This window comes from Lygodium microphyllum, chromosome 11 (assembly GCF_053477565.2).
Source record: "Lygodium microphyllum isolate KBCC chromosome 11, Lygodium_microphyllum_v1.1.10, whole genome shotgun sequence".
NCBI lineage: Eukaryota > Viridiplantae > Streptophyta > Polypodiopsida > Schizaeales > Lygodiaceae > Lygodium > Lygodium microphyllum.
In genome coordinates, this window is record NC_141145.1 from 28,677,478 (window position 1) to 28,700,627 (window position 23,150).

Sequence of the window (23,150 nt, forward strand, 5' to 3'; positions counted from 1 at the left end):
CAAGCCCATTCCTTCCTCTCCATGAGTTGCCATAATTTAGTGCTCATGCATGCTCTATGCATCTGTTAATTCCTTGGAGTTCTTGATTCGATTATCCTCTCTCTATTATGTCAAGGCCTTTGCCCATAGGATGACCCTCAAGATGAAGCTGCGACAATTTTCTATCGCAAACTCCCCAACCATGAAATACCACATCACCAAGATAGAGGAGATCCAAGATGAGCTTGCATCCCTCAACTAGAAGGTGGCCTTGGATGACATGGTTGTGACCCCGTTGTCACATCTACTATCCCCAAAATATCATGTCTTCTACACCACCTCCTTGCCTCTTGTGTTCAACATACTATCACACGGGAGGAGTTTCTCACCATGGTTCTTAAGCAAGATGCACACCATAAGGAGACAAGATCAGCTGCAGCAAAAACAGCTAGTCAAACTTTTCGAGCTACCACATTAAGGAATGGCCACAAGTCAAAGAAGATAGAAACTAATATAGACAAGGATGAGAATCCCAAGGTCGTCCCAAATGCCCACTATGGGAAGGCCACTCACCCTAAAGGGAATTGCTGGAAGAAGTACCATAACCTTCGATGGAGAGAGAATATCACTATTTATTCATCTCTATGAGGTGGATGACACCACTGTAGCTTCTTCCTCCAAGAAGCCTTCGCTTGTGGATAGTGATGCTCACATGACATATCGACACAATTGGATGCAAGATCTCCATGGTAGAGGGGGCTGAGCCACCATAAGTGACAATTCATCAATGTTTGTCAAAGGTGTGGGCATCCTTTTCTCCTCTCAAATCATCAAGGATGCCAATCATCAACCACAGTCCTATGCACACTAGATTTGGGCTTCAATCTTCTATCTCACTCGATTTGGCACCCAAGTTATCTTCACCGAGAACAAGGTTGGGCTAAAAGATGCATCTCCAAGTGGCACTTTATGGACCCGATTATCAAGAGTGGTGGCTCTACCAACTACAACCTTAGCAACTCATTCTTCAACAGAGGTGGAGCTGTTTCGGCATGCCTATTGTGGGCACCTCAACTTTGATTCTCTTTTATTGACTAGCCACTGGATTTTGGTGTAGTGCTGCCAAACTTCTCTTTGCACCAATTGTCCTACTTGTCTTAGGGGCACACAATATTGGGAGCCATTTCCCAAGCACACTTTTCTTCAAGCTACTACACTTTTAGAGCTTGTCCACATGGATTCGGCCCACGTGCACACTCCTTCCTTGGGTTAGGCCAAGTATTTATGCTCTTAGTAAATAATTTCTCATGGTATGTTTGGCCTTACTTCCTTAAGCTCAAATCAAAGGCCTTTTCTTTCTGAGTGGAAGGCATTGGTAGAGAACCAATCCTCCTTTAGGGTTTGTAGCATTAGAACTAGTGAGTGGCAAATTGGCCTCCTCTTACTTTGACACATTTTGTAGGCAGCGTGATACTTCCGCATGGAGTGGGGGAAATTGGATGCCAAGTCCAAGTGGCATATCTTCATTGGCTTTAGTTAGCTTATGCAGAGTTACCATCTATATGACCCTAATTCATACAATGTGGTGGTGAGCCAAGATGTGATCTTCCATGAGGATGCATCCTCTTCTTTAGATTCTCCCCCAAATAATGCATTGACTAGTAATTTTCATTCTACCTCTTCATTAGATGGCTATCCCCCACTGCCTCCTACACCTCTTGTCCCTTCAAAGTTACCTTCTCTTTTCCCTCGTTTGCCTCCCCATTATTCTTCGCCCATGGCACCCACTTCTCCTTCTCCTCTTGTTCCAAAGGGGGTTTCGATACTATACTACTGTACATCATGGTGAGGGAGAGGAGCCCCCTTCAATACAAGAATCCCACAAGTTATCAAGGCTTCACCACCACCTCCATAGGATCAGCCCTATGTTATTCCTTGGTGTTCCAACATCTCGTGCAAGATTCCAGAGTTACTTACTTTCTAGAGACCCCCCAACCAGACCTCGAAAATCATCCCACTTATAGCAATGCAACAGCAAGGGCATCCATTTTGTGCGAACTATGCCATTATGACCAAAATTATTGAGGATCAGGAGCCTACCACTTTGGGAGTGGGGTGGGGGTTGGGGAGATTGGTCTGGTTGCAAATGCATGTCATCAAAGTTTAACATGGTAATGATGTATACATAACACAGTAAGAGACCTTTTTCCCTCCACGTGAAGAGAAGTTTCAAGCTAATAATGGCATGGGGAAACAATAACATTGTACATACAAATGGTTCAAGCTCCGACATGTTACTAAAGGTAGCAAATGGCATGCCATCCAAAATTTAATATGGAGGTGAATGTATCTATAAGGCAGTAGTAGAGCTTTTTTCCTCCATGTGAAGAGAGGTTCAAGCTATAGTGGCATGGGGAAACGAAACAAGGATACCTAACATGGCAATGAAGATATCACAAGAGGGAGAAAGAATACCTCTCCTCCCCAAAATCTGAAGAATGTAAGAGAACCGTAGAGAATCATATATTCCAAAATCTAGACAGGGTATTTAAACAATGTAAGAGAACCATAAGGGCATTCCCCTTATTGCTCCATCTATGATTTTGATCCATGCATTATCATGATTTTCTTTCAGTCCAAATCAGCCACTCCTTTTCTTGAAAAAGGTTCAACTGCAACCATTGCAACAGGGCCCAGGGGATGTCCATACCAGCCCTTGGGATGCAGGAATGCAGTCCCAGATAGTTCTGCCAAAGGGGACACCAAAATGGGACAGGGGACATCCCCTATTCTCCCCGACAGCAGTTGCCCCAGCCCCTACCTCTCCCCTTGTCAGGAATGGCTGATAGCCAATGTTTTTCTTTTATTTTTTTGAGTTTTCAGACTTCTTCTTCCAGGCAATTTCATATGTTAATTGTCTTTGTTTGTTCCCTGTTTGTCACGCATACACACACATAAAATCAGTATACTCTCATTGAGTCATACCAAAAAAGCCCACATCACACAGTTTTCTAAAATGGAAAGCACACATGTGCATGCACACACATGTACTGTGACAGAGCACCCACACGTCCAGCCACTGCATCACATAATACATTTGGTGACTCTGAAATTTGAATTGTGATTTATGTCTGCTGTCCAACTTGTCCCTGTCCCCTGATTTTGGCCATCCCCCATCCCAAACCATCTCCATCCCGTGTCTCATGTTACTATTGTGCAACTTTTCTAATGCAAACATGGTATAAATCTTCATACAATCAGTCTGTAGTTTTGAAATATTGGTTTTTTGAATTGGCATAATTCCTCTACCTCTTGATATTGGTTCTATCTTTACCCTTGGTTACTATATCTGGCTTTGGGTGCTTCCAATCTGTACTTAGTCTCTTGCCCTCCTAGGTTCTCTTGTGAATGCTTGTTAACTCCTACAAGCTGCAGGCATGTGCATTCCTGTGCCTTCATGAACGACTCTTGCTCTGGCTTTGGGTGTTTCCAATCTGTACTTAGTCTCTTGCCCTCCTAGGTTCTCTTGTGAATGCTTGTTAACTCCTACAAACTGCAGGCATGTGCATTCCTGTGCCTTAATGAACGACTTTTGCACATCCAGCAGCTGCTGCAAACTTCTAGATAATTTATATTCTTACAGGGAGAAACATTTCAATGCTTGTCCACAACTACAAGCAGTGGGAATATGAAACCTGATTGCCACAACAAAGCTCTAAATTGTAAGCATGTCCATGGATCAGCACATGATTACAGGCTTTCCAAATGGAGCAGAGCTCAAATGTCAACCATTTAATGCAGATCTGCAAACAAACAGGGTGCTTAAAGCTAAAAAGCTGAAGATACTTGTTTCCTCCTATGAAGACTCTGAGCAAGGCCTGTATTACAAACATGCTGTTTCACTAATGGAGAGATTAAATTATGAAGCGGACTCTAACTACCCTTTCAGCTTGCATACAACCAGGCTTTTACAAGGAAATCCGCATCCATTGTCATATAATTTATTCACAAATAGAAAAACAAAAAGACTTTCTTATCCTTTTATACAAGGCTCAAAGTCAGAAGTTTAACGTACATGCAAGATTCAATGGCTTTATATAAGCAGGGAGTAAAATACACCTACCCTTTCGTCGTGTAGATAAAACAAATTCAAATGTATTCCGACGTGATTATCTGAATCGTCTTCTGAGCCAGTGTTTCCTGGCAAGCTATGTTGCGGAAAGCAACCACTGGCATACAACCATTGTCCCTGCTCTATTTGGCGGCAGTTTGGACATTGCATTGCTCCTTTTGCATTAAAAGCAGAACCGATACAGTCTGAAAGGGAAAAAACAACTAGTTCAGGAAACTGGCCAAACTTTTATGAATTGAAGAAGATTTACAACACATACACCAGCTTTAAAGGACATATTTCAAGTGTTTGTACAGCCATGGATAGATGTTGGCACCACTCACAAATAAAACTCAATATGAAAGCTTGAACAAGAAACCATAAAGCAATGAAAACTGAATCACTATGCATGAAACTGAATTCGATCAAAAGTGAGAATGTATCATCCAGCAGTTACAGTTGAGACTTGAAGCTTGTAAAAGTCAGTTTGAATGTGTGTGAGTTGTTGTTGCTGGGGGGGTGGGGGAGTTGTTTTGGGGGAAAGGAAAGCAGAAAAGGAAAGGCCCAGGGAAGAAGAAGAGGGAGAGCAGGATGGGGGGCAGGCAGGAATTTTGTTTGTCTGGTCATGTGAAGCAACATGATCTCCCTCTTGTGTCACAAATGGTTGCACAAACATCATACATCAGAAATACAGTGATGATGAGTCCGTTATTACACATTTTTCTGAAAGAATTTATCCAAGATTATCCAATCTTTTGTGGACCCAAACTGAGATTACATTTCTCCAAGCCCGAAGAATGTATGCTTTGGGTCCTGTAGGCCTCTTTAGAACTTGATACAGAAAATGCTCAAGCCTTTTTAGCTGGCTTGTCCTTTTAAATGTGAAGATAGATTGCATGACTGGAGCATTACATACAAAGGAACAGACTATTCTCTTTATGATATGACAGCCAAAAGAATGTATATGATTATGCAGCCTAAGCCTTGATACCTGAACATGCCGATTCCCTTTGGCTCCATATCAATTTTCTTGTTATATGGCCTTAAAGACTTTCTAAGCTACCACCTAATTTCCAAAGAGAGACGTCTCCTATAGAGATGTATTCTGAGTGTTGTTCCTTCAGATGCCAAGCTTGACAGCAGGAGGTATGCTCATGCTATTTGCACAGGTGGGGACCATGGTGTTTTGCATGAGACTTCTCCACACATTTTTTGGCATCCATGTTTGCAAGAGCTTGCTTAGTGGGTTATTTCTACTCTCAAAATCGGTTTTCCATCATTTGGATTTGGCAAGTTTTTCTCTCTTCAGGCTAGGGTGGCCAGAACCATTATGGGGAGTACTATGGAGGGCAGTCTTTCACTCTACTTGCATTGGATTGGACAATCAATCTCACCTTTTGTCATGGCCGACTTCTGGAGGAGATTGAATGCTAGCTCTAGACCCAAGAATATCTCGCTCTTTCTGCAGCTATTAGCACAAAAGAGCTTAGCAGCCAGCAATTGGCTGAGTCATGCCAAGGACCTGATCACCTGTACTAGATGCAGAGAGCCAGAGGAGAAACAGAGATATTGTTTATTGCCCCTAGGCTTACAAGGTTTGCAAGAGAGCCCTGGGGATGGTGTTTAATGGCACAATAGAGAGTATGATGTGACATGGGGGGCTATTTCTTGGGTCACAGATAGAGACCTAGCTTGCAGCTATAAGCATGTTCAAGGGAATCACTCTACTCTCATCTTTGGTCCAGCTCTCGAGCAGGATAGCCACACCAGATTTTTCACACTCAAAATTGGATTGAGAAGCAATCACAGATGGAGTTGATAGTCAGTATCATTGCTTGGTTTATTTGAGCTGCTAAATGTAGGCCTGCTAGAGGTTTACTAGATGTATCAATTGTTGGATATATCCACTATAGAGACTCTCCAGTATTTGGAGAAAGATTGTCCACACTCTCTGCAAGAGGTGAGAGGCTACAAGATAACTTATGAGGAGAGATGCTTTTCTCACAATCTAGGATTCCACTTTCGTTCATTTTCAGTGGCACACAGTCTAGCATTATAGAGCTCCGGATTGATTATTCATTCGCGCCTTATAATTGATTTTCTTTTTGGTTAACTTTGTACTTGGGCTTGGATCATTCAAGGTATTCAATAGATATGGCAAAATCTATCGGTGAGATTCTTGCAATGGCCAGGCTTGGCTTTAATAGTGGGTGTAAAACATTGTATTCTCACTCTTTCGGGATAGTTTAACTAGGGGTATATTATGGAAGGAATTAAATGGTTGCTAGGATAGTGAATGTTAAAGGGATGCTATCTCATTGCTTTCTGCTCCTTGGTACATCTGAGCAACTTGACTGTACAAGGACAATTGCATGGATTACAAATGCCAAGTGGAAACATAATTGTTCCATATCTTCTTCAAAACCTCTTTTTCTTTGCTACAAATACAGAGAATGACTCGCATCAATTTAGAAAATATATTATTCGTTTGCAACACTACATTAATTTCATGCAATTCATTTAAATGCCACTTGTACAAGTCTTACATGGATTTGAAGTATGTCCCCACCAACTAACATTGAATGATCCTTGGTATATCCCCTACAAGGATCATACGTTCCTAATTGGGGTAACGATATAAAAGATGGAGCTAAATAAACTAGAGCATTGGGAACTGTCGACCTAGCCTTTCTTGAGGGCATAAAATAGTATATTAGATCTTGATGGCATTTGTTCCATTCTTCTTGCCACTACTTGTAATGATATATTGTGCAGTATAATGTATTGGTGGCAAAGACTTTGGAAGACAACTCGCCATCCCTCCCCTGACCCCCCAAAAAAAAAGGAACAAGCACTCCTATAATGAGAGACAAATGTGTAATGCAAATGGCGTGTCATCAATATGCAATCCTATGTCTTCAAAACATTGGGTATGTTTTCGCACACCAGCAGCATTGGGTTGATGGGATTGCACATTATGTCATCAAATGCTCATGAAAAATGCCAACTCATGGAAAGTATTCTTTGGGAATGAGGAAGGCAAACTTGCTAGTTGGCTTACACTTCTAGGTTCATTGCGAATTGGGAAGAGGTATTTGCATACCTCTCCTAATCTACTAGACCACCTACATGTGGTGGTGGTTGATACGCAATGGAGATTCAATGTTAGGCAATGGCGATGGCAGAGAGAGAGTGTGTGTGTGAGAGTGAGCAGCAGTAGTAGAGTGTGATGCACGATGTGTGGGTACAAAAAGATGTACCACTCTATAGGTTTTTGATAGTTATATGTAAAGGACTAAAGTACATGTGCAAGGGTGTATTCACACCTTAGCACATATAAAAGGCACGGTGGCCCTTTATTCCCAACAACCTCCCACCTAGAGGCAGCGTCCTTGAAAGTCGAGAAAAGAATCAGCTAAGTCTTAAGTATGTGCAAAGCAGAAATGCATATACTATCCAACTCCCATAATCTGTCGACAATGAGAAAACCGCTCTACTGGAAGTTCCTTCGTGAGGTCTGTAGAATTATCACTTGTATGTACCTTGACAAACTCAATGCTTTTGCTATCGAGTTCATCCATGATAAAGTGATACTTCACTTGTATGTGCTTCGTCTTTGCATGAAAGACGGGATTCCGTGCCAGCATGATAGCACTTTGACTATCACAATGGAGGATAGGAGTCTCAATAATGCCAAGCTCTCCCATCAAACGTAAAAGCCATAAAGCCTCCTTGTATACCTCAATGGCAGCTACATACTCTGCCTCTCTAGTAGACAATGCAACACATTTTTGTAGCTTGGAGATCCAAGAAATTGCTTCCCCTATGAAGGTGAATACATACCTTGAAGTAGACTTCTTGCAGTCAGCATGACTCGCATAGTCTGCATCTGCAAAGCCAACGACAAATACTTTTTGCTTTCCAAAGCAAATGCACACATCCTTTGTACCCTTAAGATATCTCATGATACCTTTCACTACTTCCCAATGCCTTCTACCAGGATGTGTCATTTATCTCCTAACCACTCCCACCCCAAATGCCATGTCAGATCGTGTAGCAACTATAGCATACATCAAGCTACCCACAACTACATCAAGCTACCTACAATTGAAGCATATGGGATCTTAGCCATTCTAGCTTTTTTATCATCAGATATAGGGATGTCCTCTGCATTGAGTTTCACATATGGAGGTAATGGTACACCAATTGCTTTCTCCCCCTCCATATTGAAACACTACAAAATCTTATATACATACTCCTATTGTGACAAATAAAGAAGACCTTTCGATCTGTGTTTGAGTATACACATCCCAAAAATATGATTGGTGTTAAAATACATGGATGTTGAGCATGGCTATGGAGGATGAAAGAGAAATACAAGACTCATGATAACATTGACTTAGAGACAATGATTATCACGTAAGTGAATTAGGTTCCAAGATGGAAGCTTGGACTCATAAACACAATCTTATGTGTATAGACAATGGCACTAACTGAAAGAACAAAAGTACAATGACACTACATTCAAATGATAGTCAAGTACAATGCTTTATAGTCTTTTGGGTAGGTAGCACTTTCCACCACCGTGCTTATGGGATTCAATAATCCTACATATCCTTAGCCCAACTGCTCAATACAAAGAGGCTACACTGGGTGTGATTGCCTAAATTCTCAACACCCCTCCTCAATCACAAATAAAGAGTCACAAAGTGTATAGAGGATTTAGTGAACAGCCACCTGCAATCATCCAGAGGCTGTAACAGGGACTTCACAGAGTGGACAGAGGTTGTAGTGCTAGATTACATGAGGAGTTTACAAGCTTATGAAAGAAACATTAGGGCAAGGTTATACAATGCTTCAAAAAATTCTATCAGAGTAGTGTGAATAGAAGGACTGGTGAGGCTTGTCCTTTTGCTCCTAATGGTCTCTTCTTCTTCTACTTCTTCATGTCCATGGTCTTCTTCTTCCTTCACAGCTGCAAGATAGGTCTTTTGATGCCTCTTTCTGGCATGGCACAGCTTTTCAGTATGTCCGGTCTTTTTGCAAAAGTCATAAATTAGCTGATCCTTTTTTCCTTTATACTTGTTATTGGCATACAACATTTGTTTATCCTTAGACGTACTTGACACTTCTTTATTTTTTTATCTTCTTTTCTTTTTCTAACAAAGAGGCCTAAATGTCAACAAGTTTAATATTTAGCATGTTGATTATAATGGAGACATTATCATAATCTGGAGACAAACTTTTTAACAAAACACCAATGCATACATCTTCATCCATTTTAATGTTCATCCTTGCAAGTTGGGTTAAGGGACTTTCCTTGTAATTCAAATGTGTTGCAAGAGATGTGTTAGGTTTCATGTCTGGTTTGGAAAATTCAATTAATAAACCATACCTAGAAGACTTTGATTGTGCACCAAACAAAGTATCCAATCTTTTACAAGTGTCATGGGACATATCACAGGTATCCACATAGTGGATATAGCTGTTATCCAGCTCAAGCTTTATAATGGCTTGAGCCTTGTCATCATTTTCTGCTAGGCAACTTCAAGAGTTGCATCCCGGGGCTTCTCTCTTGTCCATTAGTGATTGCCCATAGGCCCTTCTTCATCAGGATAAGCTTTATATGGATTGCCAAGTATGAAACCCGACTCCTTTGAAGCGACATATCAGAGAGTCTTTGCTCATGCTAGAGTGACTGGAATAGCAGTAAATCAGTACCAAATTTCTCAAACATGAGCTGACTTTGGATGTGTCAAGAGACACAAGCAATGGGAGTGGTAGATAGTATCAAGAGATACTAGTTGAACTTAATTGTTGTTGCTTGATTCCTTCAAATCTTTCCCTCCTTGCTAGTTTGATGCCCAAATGTGTGCTGGGAACTAAGTAGGGACTCAGATCAGAGTAACAGAAACTCTGATAGGTTTGGAAAAGTGAGAAAATGATGAAATTTTTTAGCTTCAAGATAAAGAAGCTATGGTGGATTAGGATTTGCAAGACGGGTGACTAATTTTTTGTTGATTGTGGTGCGTAGAATGAATTATTTTATGAATCCTTTGATGGGGAGAGAGCTCATAGACCAATCTTCAATTGCCGTACGTCAATCGTCGACATTGCACCCTACATGTAACACGACAGCAGTACAACCACACACAAGCGCAAATATGGCAGCAATGACGAATTTTCGAAATACTAAAGCTATAGACCACCAATGTCAAACTGTGATATGACATAGAGGAGCGCCCTGAAGTGGAGAAGAGGTGCACAAAAGAAAGCTCTATGAGATATGCCCTCATTTGAGAGATCCAAGAGCTCAAAGTAGGCTATGACTATCATGAAGGGAAGAGTAGAGTAGGAGTGAGGAATAAACTCATGAGCTGACCAAAGGTGAAGAGGAGCTAAGAGAGGATTTTAATAAACTTAGCCATGCTCACCATGGCTCTAATACCATGTTAAAACGCATGGACTTTGAGCATGGATATGGAGGATGAAAGAGATACAAGAATCATGATAACATTGACTTAGAGACAATGACTATCACACAAGTGAATTAGATTCCAAGATGGAAGCTTGGACTCGTAAACAGAATCTTGTGTGTATAGAATAACATTGACTGAAAGAACAAAAGTACAATGACATTGCATTTAAATGATAGGCAAGTACAATGCTTTATAGTCTTTTGGATAGGTAGCACTTTCCACCACCGTACCTATGGGATTCAATAAACCTGCATATCCTTAGCCCAGCTGCGTCATACAAAGAGGCTACACTGGGTATGATTGCCTAAATTCTCAACAATTGGTCTCACCAAGATCCTTCATATTAAAGCTGCTATGTAGGTTCTTCTTCAATGTGTCTAACGCATGAACATTCCTACCACCAATCAGTATGTCATCCACGTGTAAAATCTATATAATAAGATTGCCATCTGCCGCCTGCTTGGTGTACAAGTAGTGATCCACTTGACTTCTTTGAAAACCTTAAGATTGCATGAATGTATCAATTTTATGATACCATTCATGCAGTGCCTATTTCAGCCCAAACAAGCTTTTGTTGAGTTTACATACCATCTTTTCTTGCCCCTTAGCCACAACCCTCTAGCTGTTGCATATACATGTCCTCATGCAGATCACCATGTAACAAAGCAGTCTTTACATCCATCTGTATGAGTTCCATATCCTCACATGCAACCAAGCCCAATATGGTTCATAAAGTAGTCATTTTGACTACAAGAGAAAAGAACTCATCAAAGTCAATCCCATGTTCCTACTTGTACCCTTTGGCAACCAACCATGCTTTGTACTTTGGCAAGGAACCAGAGGTGACCTTCATTTTGTAAACCCATTTGCATAGTAGGATTTTTTGCCCATTAGGCAAATACACCAAATTCCAAGTGTCATTTTTCTTTAGAGATTCCATCTCTGACAGAATAGCTTTATGCCATTTCTTGCTATCTGTTATGTCCATTGCTTCCTTGAAGCATGATGGTTCACCACAATCTATCGACATGACATAATCAACAACATAAATAGCACCAGGAACAAACCTATCTGGCTGTTTGGTATTTCTAGTCAACTACAAACCCAATGATCAATGTTTGCTGGTTATTCAACCTACAAATCTGCATGAACAGCTTGATATTCCAAAGATTCAGCATGTTGTACTGCCTATTCCAACTGTTTCAAAGGCACATTCTCTTACTGAAACTGTGGTACATCATGGGCAACTTCTTGCTGATCTATTTCAATATCATTCCCTGCATTTAGAGGGTCATTTACAGCACATATTTGTTGTTGTGCAGCGGGCACTCTTTGCTATCCTACAAGTATTTCTTCTCGAAACATAACCCTTTTCACTTCTTCTATCTTTTCAAGCTTTTTATGAATGCAATCTTCTCGGAAGATTCCATCATTTGCTACGCACAATTTTCCTTTTTTCAAGATCCCATAACTTATATCCCATTTTCCCCTCGTCACCGTATCCTAGGAAAATGCATTTACAGGACTTTCCCTCCAATTTGCTATGTTGTTCCTTGCGTATGTGCACAAATGCCTCGCAACCAAACACTCTCAAGTACATATACGAAGGTGGCTTGCCCGGCCACACTTCTTGAGGAACTCTCCTTCTTAAAGACTGATTTAACAAGTGTATGGTTGTCATAACACCCTCTACCCAAAAATCATGAGGTAATGCAACATGGTATGGACCTTCTCCTCAATAGTCCTATTCATATGCCATGCGACACCATTTTGGGGCAAATTATAAGGGGCAATGAGCACCCTTTTTATAGACACGTATTTCCCATCATTGTCAGAGCAAAGTCGCTTTAATGTCTTACCATCTATATTTTTAGCAAGTACTAGTAATTTTTTAAACTTATCCAAAGCCCCATCTTTACGACAAATTGGATAAACCCATACTTTGCGTGTGGCATCATCAACAAAAGTGATAAAATATTTCTTTTCCCCTATTCTTTTCCCCTAGAGACAACCCTAGCATCTCACATATATCTGAATGTACCAACTCTAAGGGTGAAGATTTAAGTGAAATAGACTTTTTATGTAATGTTTGGGCCTGCTTGCCATAAATACAATGATCACAATGATCAAAATCAGCACCTCAAACACGACAAATAACCCAAATGAGAAAGTGCTTTCATTCTAGTTTGACTCATGTGCCCCAACCGGCTATGCCACAAAGACACACTTAGCTACTTGAATATGGCAACAACAAAATCACGCACACTAGATACATGTAATGGATATAAAGTATCACTTTTAGAGCCTTTGGCAACAGTTCTAGAGCCCTTACATATTTTCCATTTGCTATCCCCAAACGTGGTATGATAGCCTTCATCATCTAGTTGCCTTGTGCTTATCAAACTCTTCTTGAACTAGGGTATGTGCCTCACATTATGCAAAGTGAACACTAAATCATGCTGAAATGCCAACTGCACACTACCAATCCCTACAATGTCACATGTATAATTGTCCCTCAAGTGGACAACACCATGTCTACCACCACTATAGTCAGAAAGCCACTCACGGTGTGGTGTTATATGGAATGAGACACCTAAATCAAGAATCCACATGTGCATGTCATCATTAGAATCTGCAATCAATGACTAGTACTAAAAGAAGAAGCAAAGAGTACATCATTGCTACTATCACTCTCGTGATTGACTACATTGACCTCCTCTATCTTCACATTGCTCTTCTTTGCATGTTGGCTGTTCTTTTTCTCATCTTGGTTATCATCACTATTTTTACCTTTGCCATTTTTTTTTCTTCCACTTAAAGCAATCCCGCTTGAAGTACCCTTTCTTGCCACAATGATGGTGCTCCACATTTTTCCCATGAGACTTTATGCGTGCTTTGTTGTCAAAATTGCCCTCTTGCTAGGATCTGTCTCTAGTATGCAATGCATTGGAAGACTTGTTTGCTAAAATATTTTACCTATTAAGCTCCTCCATGAGTAAAAAACTCTCCATATCTAAACATGACAGCATAGCATTCGAGTTACTCATTGTTGTCCTAAAAGTGTTCCAACTTTCAAGCAAGGTGCATAGCAAAAAAGTTGCCTTGAACTCCTCATCAACGTGAAATTCCAAGGGATCAGCTGGCTGAAAATAGAGTTAAACTCATTCAAATGCACAAACATGGTTGTACCTTCCTTCATATGAAGGTCCATCAATGTTTTCAACAAATAAAACTTGTTGGCTGCACTTTTCTAAGCATATAACTCCTCAAGTCTTTGCCACATATCATAGGCAGATTTCAGTTTCTCGATGTTGAAAAGCAAAGTGCCTAATACTAAAAGCTGCAATTTCTACTCCAAATGCATCCACGAGCATCAATTTGACTCTCACAGTCAAAAGCCCCAAAATTTCTCTCCTCAAAATGCTCAAATGACATCAAACACAACTCCCGAATGGATTGCACAAGCCAATTTTACCAAAATTTCACAAATTTTGCAAAAGCCCCAAATTTGTCCGAGGTCCTATGTGCTCAATTTACAACGAAACTGCATTGCAAGTACATATCAAGACCAGATTTATAACCCAAATTTTGCAAATTTTGCAAAAGCCCCAAATTGTAGGGCATCCAATGTGTCAAGATTCCAAGAATTGCACCCGTCCTGCTACAATTTCTGCACATGCATGAAAGCCCCAATTTTTGAGACCCAAGATGCACAAGTTTTACTCTGCGTATGCCAAAATCCCCAAGTTCTGGGGTTGAAAGCATGCCTGATCTCTTAGTATCGTTGAACTGTGCTTATGCGCATGTGAAGGCTCGCAAATTTCAAACGAAGGATAAACCATATTATGAGTCTTCCCTACTCAACCAAGGAATATTCCCTTTACTACCAAGTTGGGAGCGCTACTCCCACACTCCCATTAGGGGGGTTGTGTCCCCTCCAAGAACCCCTAGCCATGCACCGCTTCTGTGGCTCCTTGACCCCAAAATAGGGATCCCTAATAACTCCCACATCCCATAACTCAATATAGTGTGCCTCAACATAGACCTCATCTAACATACAAGTCAAGATCCAACCAATATCTAAACTCACACATGGCTTCTCCTCATCAACCTAATAGTCTCATGCACCATGGATCATTGGTGACACCTTATGAGGGTGGGACATTGAGTATAACTATATTCAACCTCTATCCTTGGTTAATCCAAAAGCAACAACTTACTTCAACTATTTAAACATTGAATCATAAATATTACGAATATTTCTTTGTCTTCTTTGAGTTTCACCCAACAATACTCATCATTGAACCATAAATTTTAGGAAGATTCCATTTTCTTCCAGGAATTTAATCCTAATTTTACTTATCGTGGACAAACTAGGACAAGTTCCTAGGATACTCTCTCAAAACCTTTCTATGTTGTATAATTCCTCCATTATAGCTTCACATATTCCTAACATACGTACATAATCTAAGAGTGCTAGTGCCCATGTTATGCACCTACATATAATTTAAAGCTTGCATGAATTACTTGATTTGCAAGTCAAAAGAGAGGTGGTGGACATTGAACATTCCCCATTTCTTATCATTTGTGTTGTTTGTGTTGAGAGCCTAAACTATTAAAAGTACAAATTTATATGTCACCATAGATACAAACAATTTATAAATCCAATTTGAATATCATCTCTCAGCCATAGGCAAATTTCACGAGTTTGTGCAATGGAAGTATGCAGTAATCTAACAAGGTGGAAGGCAATAGCAATCTTTCCACATTAAGTGATGTGGTATTTAACAGACATCATGCACAACTATACGTGTCTAGATTTTCACAACCATCTAGGCATAACTCTAGAACACCCTATCACACTTTAATTTTCTTAAGAACCCAGTATCAGAGACCCAAATCCAATAATCACTTCTGATTTGAGAAAAAATAATTTTTGATTCTCATGCAAGGCTTTGGCAAACCTTCTATGTACAACTTCCTTTCTTCAATTTTCAAGATAGTCACAATGCTTAAGTGTACATATTAGTATCTATAAGCTTGATCTTCAAGGAATGGTATAGATGTATGCAATGAGAACAGGATAACATAAGTTAATTGGCAGAATCTTGCATTTCTTTGTAGTTTATGAAAGACATGCTATAAATTTGGGATTTAACTACAGACATAATCACCTAGTTAACTTGGCCCAAATTTCTTTTACAAAGGTCTAGGCAAAATAGCTCAAGCCCGACCAACCTAGTACACACAAAAGAGTTGTGATCGACTTAGAATCATCATGCAGTTTAGAAATACTGCACAAAAGCTGCAGAACTCACAACAATATCCCCTTCTAAATAATCATGATAGGATCTTGCAAGAGTCATGTGAACCCACACACATGTAAGATGCTAGACACAGCACAGATGACCTCGTGCCATTGACAAGAATGTCCCACAAGGTCATGATGGGCAACACCACAGAACCTCATTGGTGGCATCACCTGCACCACCAGAACCAGCCCCAAGCTGTAACTGTTACACCAATACAATAAGGACAGAAGAATCATCTACCTTTGGCATTGCTACGAGTGCCTTTTTGCATGTAACCAACCCCACCCTTCCTCATCTGCACATCTGTTTCTGGACTGGCTCAAAAAACTTTACTTTATTTTGATATTTCTCATTCATAAATATAGAAAGCAAAGGCGCTCTCCTGCCCCTTGGTGCAAGTTTCATTGTGCTAATGCTTTTCTGCAGTGTGCCTGAGCTAGCATTGAGCCAGCTGCACCACAATCATGCCTCTATTATTTGCATAAGTACTACCTGAAATCGCATTTCCTCCCATTGTACCCTTGTTATCATTATAGGAATATGCCTTGATGGTTTACAGTCAGTTGCAGGTATGACATTTTCTAGCACGTTTCTGCATTCTGCCTGCTGTCTATGAATGACATGAAATCAACAATACCATACATTCAATATCAGATGCAGTAGTTCTCAAATTCTTAATTTTTGTAGCGTATCCAGCCTAACCATCCCTACCTCTCCCACTGCTAGCAGGCTGCCCAGGAATCAGTGGAGAACCTCTTGCAAAGAGCAAGTGGGACCTCTGCAACAGGTGAAGCCAAACATCCAGTTCCCATCACAGATTTATGATGTGATGCACACTCAGGACTGAAGCTCAAAGTCAGATATCTGAGTCACAAGAAGCACCAAGAACCTCCATCTAGACTTCCATATGCTAACCTCCACCTTGGTCCTTCTCATTAGCAGGTCTTATGTGTCATCCAGCCAATCATTAAGAATAACAAGTCCGACCATTCTTTGCATTGATAGAGGAGTGTAACAAGCAGGCAGCTCCTAGAATTAATCACTCTATAGTTGAGATAAAATAGTAACTCCTCAGCTTCATTGATTCTCTCTCTGAGAGCAAAAGTGCAGAAGTAGCCCTCCCCTTCTTCATTGTGAAATGTTTCAATAGTTGAGACCAATTTATTAATACAGAACGCTCAAGGTGCAGGTACTCTCCAGCTTCATTGGTTCTCTGAGTGCCAAATATCCATACATAGCAACACAAACCGCCCCCCCCCCCCCCAAAAAAAAAAAAAAAAATACAAACAAACAAACACACACAGTTTTGGCCACTGCTCAGCCTCAATTTTAAGTTCCTAACCTCTTTGAACCCAAAAGTGTTGAAACTTGGGCAGGGCCAAGTATTCCAAGTACTCTTTGATTTATTCAAATAAAAATAGCTGGAAATTCAGTTTTAGAGGCTGAGTTTGCATGCGCAAGTTTGCCACTTGGCATTCAACCATGAACAGAGCCATGCAAGGTTGGAGAGGGTAGCTACTAGGGCAGAGACAGCAGCTGAAGGTCAATCAGTACCAGGTGACTTGATCTGTGCACGCATTTAGCATAATCTCGACAAACTCCATCTAAGGTTAGTGAAAGCCAAAAAAAAAGCTCTTGTCGTCGCGTGCACTGCACTCCGCCCCCGCCATCATACTTGCTCTCCCCCCCGCCCCCCCTGCCTACTGCCCCATGGCCTGGCCCCCAGCTCTCTCCTCCCGGGGCACTATGTTCTCCACCTTTCCCCCCCGCCTTCTGCTCCGCCCCTGCCCCACCTACTCCCCCCCCACCCACCCCCTCGCCTTCTGCTCTGCCTGGAGAGTGCTACTCCCTAGTGCTGCCCTCCCCCCAGCGCTGCCTCCACCTCACCCACCCCCGCCTACTGTCCCCCCCCAGCTCTCCCCTGCCTGCTGTCCCCCCGGCCTGATCCCCCCCCCAGCTCTCCCCCGCCTGCTGTCCCCCCGGCCTGATCCCCCGCCCTGTTCGTCTGCCTGCTGTCCTGCACCAGCCTTCCCCCTGCCCTGATCCCCCGCCTCCTCCGCCCTGCGGCCCCCGCCCCATCCGTCAAGCCCAACACCCGCATTGTGCCCGTTGAGAGCCGGCCTTCAGTGGTGTCCAGCACCTCCCCCACCGGGAGAAAAAAGAATCCCCCCCCCCCCCCGATAGCACAGCAGCGAGATTGGTAGGTTCTCAACAGGAATGCGCAATGGAAAACCTCTAGTCAAACACCGGTGCATTCTGCGAGGGCCCCCCAATCAAACACCTTGCGTGTCGTTCTCTCTAAGGAACAGCTATTAGCCGTCTGTGCCATAGAATTGGAGCAGAGAAACAGCAATCTTTGGTCAGGTCGTAGGACACTCCCCATCTAGGGTCGAGCTGCGGGATTGGCCTCACTCTACACTGCGCAATCGCACAGCACAGATTGCGGAGGCAGTTCTCAAGGGGCAAGGGATCTTCATGGTTTGACTCACCTCTGCAAATGCAACCTGTGAGCTAGTGGATTGCTCACCCTATACTTCCACGAAGGGGGTCATCTACATGGTTCCCTGGTATAGTGGCTTCACAATGGAGGCATTTGCACTCCACAACAGGTTTCTTAGACATCTGGTCACCTTACTCTTCCCCGAACTAGCGGTAGAGTATCGCCGGTTAGTGGAGGACTTTGGACGGCTCTTCAACACAGTTCTTCCTGCCTCCTTCGCAGATGCAGTGACAGCCACAGGAGTTCTAAAGGTACGGGTGGCAATGAAAGTTACAAAGAATATACCAAAGTTTCTGGCAATTGAGGCATGTGGACACTCCTTCAAGTAGCAGGTTATTGTGATTGAACAACCAGGGCAGTGTCTGCGTTGCCATGACTTTAGGCATCAAGCAGTAGACTGCACACACTTCGGAGCCAAGGTGGCTCCACTAACAAGCCCGCAGGTGTTTACACGGGTCCAGAGACGACAGAGAGGGAGACAGCAAGGGGGGCCGCAATCAGCCCCACAGACAGCCACGGCAACAGGTAGTAGGAGAGCGAGGGTCGGCCCCCCGACAGAGCACCCTGCAATCCCTCCGTCCCACCCGGCAGGACCACACGCCTCCAAATCCAACGCCCATGGAGGCACCACAGGCAACCTCACCCGAGATCCCATAGCCCCCCCCCCCCCCCCTTTCAACACACACCAGGCCATGTCGCGATGCGGCCTCCCCCCCTGCCCCCCCCCCCTTCCCCCCTCAACACACACCACGCCCCCCCCCCCCTCAACACGCACCACGCCATGTCGCAACGCACCCTCCCCCTCCAAAATTCGCCCCCCCCTTCCCCCCTCAACACGCCATGTCGCGACGCACCCTCCCCCCCCCAAGAAATTTCGGGCTTTGTAGGTATGCCTTGCCGTTGGAGCCGATTGCACCTATGAGGGTAGTGGTGCTTGCTCCATCGAAACACTCCTTGGAGATCCAAGGGAGGGTGAGGTGAGGCGTATGGTCCCCGCATCCGTCTTGTCCGCGAGGAGTGTCTCGTAAGCAAATGCCATGTACCCCCCGCCGAACGGTTAGGCCCAAGCGACTTGTGGTGATCCTTGCGAGGACATCGCGTCGTGGCGGTCAACATGTGCCCACTAGGCGGTGAGGAACGAAGTGCGGTGCCTTGAACACGTGTCTCGTTGGTGGCGAGATCGTGTTCGAGCTCCATGGTTCTCAATGCTAACGGCGAATCTCGTCGTGAATATTGTGCGGCTTGTATCGATACGGATGGACCGAAACCGATGGAACGATGTGATCGAGGTGCTTCTTTGTCGGCGGGGCTTGTTCCCGGTGGGATTGAGTGCACCTCATGATGGACTCTTGTTGACGCGAAACGGTGGAATGCATGAGCGTCTCCATCGTCTTTCGACTCGACACGAGCTCGGAATGTGGCAAACAAGACAACGCGGAGCACGCCTCGTGCGTGGTGGTGGCGATGGCCGATGCACGTGCACGTGTGCGGCTTTGTCCACGGTGGGAAACGAAAGCATGTCCTCGTCCCATCCCCATTTGTCGTTTTCTTTTTCTCCCCGTAAACTCTCGAGCCTTCGTGCTCCTCCCCTCTTTCTCTTTACATCAAGAACAACACATTGGTAATGAGGTCGTGCCTTTTTGCCCCGCAGCCACACTTGATGTGGAGTCGGAACGCGCAGCAGCGGTGCTGCTCGTGTGATGAAAGATAGCTACCTGGTTTATCCTGCCAGTAGTCATATGCTTGTCTCAAAGATTAAGCCATGCATGTGTAAGTATAAACTCTCTTGTACTGTGAAACTGCGAATGGCAGAGCACCCTGCAATCCCCCCATCCCACCCGGCAAGACCACATGCCTCCACATCCACCACCCATGGAGGCGCCACAGGCAACCTCACCCGAGATCCCATAGCCCCCACATCCACCCTAGTACCAATCCTGAAAGGTGGTGATCTTATGGTCCCCACTAACTATAGAACCATCATGGTTGGCCACATGCTAGCCAAGCTTTATGGATCCCTACTTAGCAAAAGCTGAACATATAGGCAAAGATGCACCAACCTTGGACATGTGGACAAGCTAGGTTTAGAAGAGGGTATTCCACAGGCCACAATTGCAATTGAAGAATTTGCAATTGATCCGAAGGGGAGACCTCATCTACACTTGATTTAGCCTACATGCAAGTGTTCATAGTCAACTTGTGACCAAATTGTAACCAAAGCAAGGGTCAAATTGATCCTTGATGTTGCAAGTCATTTGTGACAGCTCATTGTATTTGATTTGAAGGGAGACATGCACTCCAATTTGTAACAATACAATCTAAAGAAATACCGCATGGGGCACCAGTTGTTGGAGCCAATCGACTGTCAACTATCCAAGATTTGAGTGGTTAAGTGTTCGTTTCAGTTTTGTGAATTTATTGCTTGCTGTAAATTCAGTAAAATCAAGCCAATCACCACCCTAACCAAGAAAGAAAGGCTAGTTTCATGGCTCCATTGCTTGGATACATCAACTCCTTTGAGTAGGTGGGCCCTAGGCACTTGTGTGCAAGCCACTGTGGTTGCATTTTGCTGAATTGGTGATCAGCCGAGTCCAAAACAGCAAGCATGTCATCATCATAATATAGTGAAATGGGTTCTAACAATGATGATGCATCACAAGATGAAGGGTCACAGAGCATTGCTAGAAATGCGATGTCCAATCTTGGTATGGGCACGCAACACAGGCAGCATGCTGAGAATGTGGGAATTGGACAAGAGGTGGGTCCTTTAAGGCCTCCGAATGCTGATGACCAGCAAGAAGAAGGAAAGGATGATGATCAACTTCAGGCACAGTTTGAGGACAATAGCTGATATCTTTGCATAATTAGCAAAGGATCCTTGGTTTGTACAATTCTTGAATACTCCAAAAGACAGCAAAGGCAAGAAGACGAGCTCATCATCTAAAGCTTCGGGACAGTATCAGCTTCCAAAAGGGGAGGTAATTCAGCTTCAACATGCACACAATCCTGAAAATGCACAGAAGCAAATGATGCCAATGGGGCAAGCACAGCAAATGAAAGGCCGGTTGGCAGGTACCTTTGAGGTGGATGTCATGACTGCTTGCTATAAGTTGGATAATTCCCAAAGCAAGAATATTAAGTAATACAAGAAGAAGTTTTGGGAGGCATTGTTGCTCATCACTTCTTATCATACTATCCCCCTTTTGAAGCAGATAGAAAAGTATTATTGTGGGCTGCCCAAGGAAATCCATGACTTTTGCATCAAGACCACAGTGACCAGCATGTCACAATTGATTGAGACCATGTGTACAACAGATGCTTTGTTGTACAAAAGTCTACAGGCTTCAACTCCATCGCCAAAAAGAAGACTTCTAAGGCTGAAAAGAGGAATAACTCTGAAAACAGGACGACAAAGAGACAAAAACAGTAAAGAGGGACTTGGAAAAATGCTACCCAATGGAGGGAATTATTGGTTTCTAATAAATGCTTTGTTTATGAAGAGGAGGGGCACATGGCAAAGGACTATCCCAAAAGGTAGAAAGCTGTAAATGCTGAAAAATAAGTATGACCTAGAGGGGAAGAAGCCTAAAACCTCTGCTAGTTTAGTCCTTGATGTGCTTAGTGATCAGCCCAATGATGATGCTACAGAGCTTTGTTGTGCATGGGATAAAATAAGAGATCAATTGCTTTGATCTTCTTTGACCTAGGAGCACGAGCAAATTTTTTCTCTATAGAGATGGTTGCCTGTCTAGGCATCAGACTGGATAAAATGGGTCTTGTGGGAGAGATTGGTATGGCATGCAAGGGCCATGTAGAGCCCATCACACCTCATTAGAAAGCTTTATTTGCACATTCAAAAGTGTGGGCAGTGGAGTTCTCTATTGTTCCATTAGAGAGTTGTGATGTATTGCTTGGAATGCCTTGGTGCCATATGATGACAAATCTATTACTCTACCGCATAAGGGCAAAAGTCACACTTTGGATGTAAAGATCAAAGGGGAATCTGTTCCCATTGTATCAGCTTCAATCATTTTCAAAATAATGAAAAATCATCATTCAATGTACTTGGTATTTGCTAAAGATAAAAATGATGATGAAGTTATGACACATCTAGGTTGGATAAAGATTGCATGGCATTTTTGAAAGAGCATATTGATTACTTTTCATTGTCACTACCCCAAAAGTTTCCACCTAAAAAGGTTCATGCCATAGAAATGCTCCTCGACAGTAGCCCTCCTAATAAGCCACCTTATGAAGTGAGTGCAGACCAACAAGAGGATATTATGAACATATATGCATTGACTATCGCACATTGAAAAAGATCACGATTAAGAATCAATTTCAATCATTTTCAGCCATGTAGATTTTTGAAGTGGGTACGATCAAATTCGTATTCAACTTGAGGATGGGTCTAAGACAACACCTTTCACATTTCCTTTATTTTGTATGAATTTTGGTATGCCTTTTGGACTCACTAATGCTCTCACTACCTTCAACCACATGATGAATAGGACATTTAGCTTTTATGGGTACATTCTTTGATGACATGATACAAGATAGTGCTTCAAAGAATGAAGAGGAGCACAAGAAGCACTTGGCAATAGAATTTAATGAGTTAAGAAAGCATCATTAGTCATTAATGATAAGGAAAGTGAATTCTTTTTGCATGAGATTCACTTTTTGAGGTACACTATATCAGCTAATGGTGTGTGTATGGACCCTAAAAAAATTGAAGCTATATGTTCACAACCATACTTGCAAAATGTACA

The 23,150-nt window shown here is 42.7% G+C and overlaps 1 protein-coding gene across 3 annotated transcripts in view; it reads right to left on the reverse strand.

Annotated features, from left to right (window-relative positions):
- LOC148028653 (uncharacterized) overlaps positions 1-23,150 on the reverse strand; it is an 87,421-nt gene that overhangs the window by 38,514 nt on the left and 25,757 nt on the right. For 2 of the 3 annotated variants that reach the window (XM_087687449.1, XM_087687450.1), the window contains one exon: positions 4,103-4,296. In XM_087687449.1, the coding sequence (XP_087543575.1) occupies positions 4,103-4,296 (194 nt within the window). Of the gene's footprint in view, positions 1-4,102; positions 4,297-15,743; positions 15,769-23,150 lie in introns of those variants that run through there. The other variant, XM_087687451.1, reaches the window with a different exon arrangement.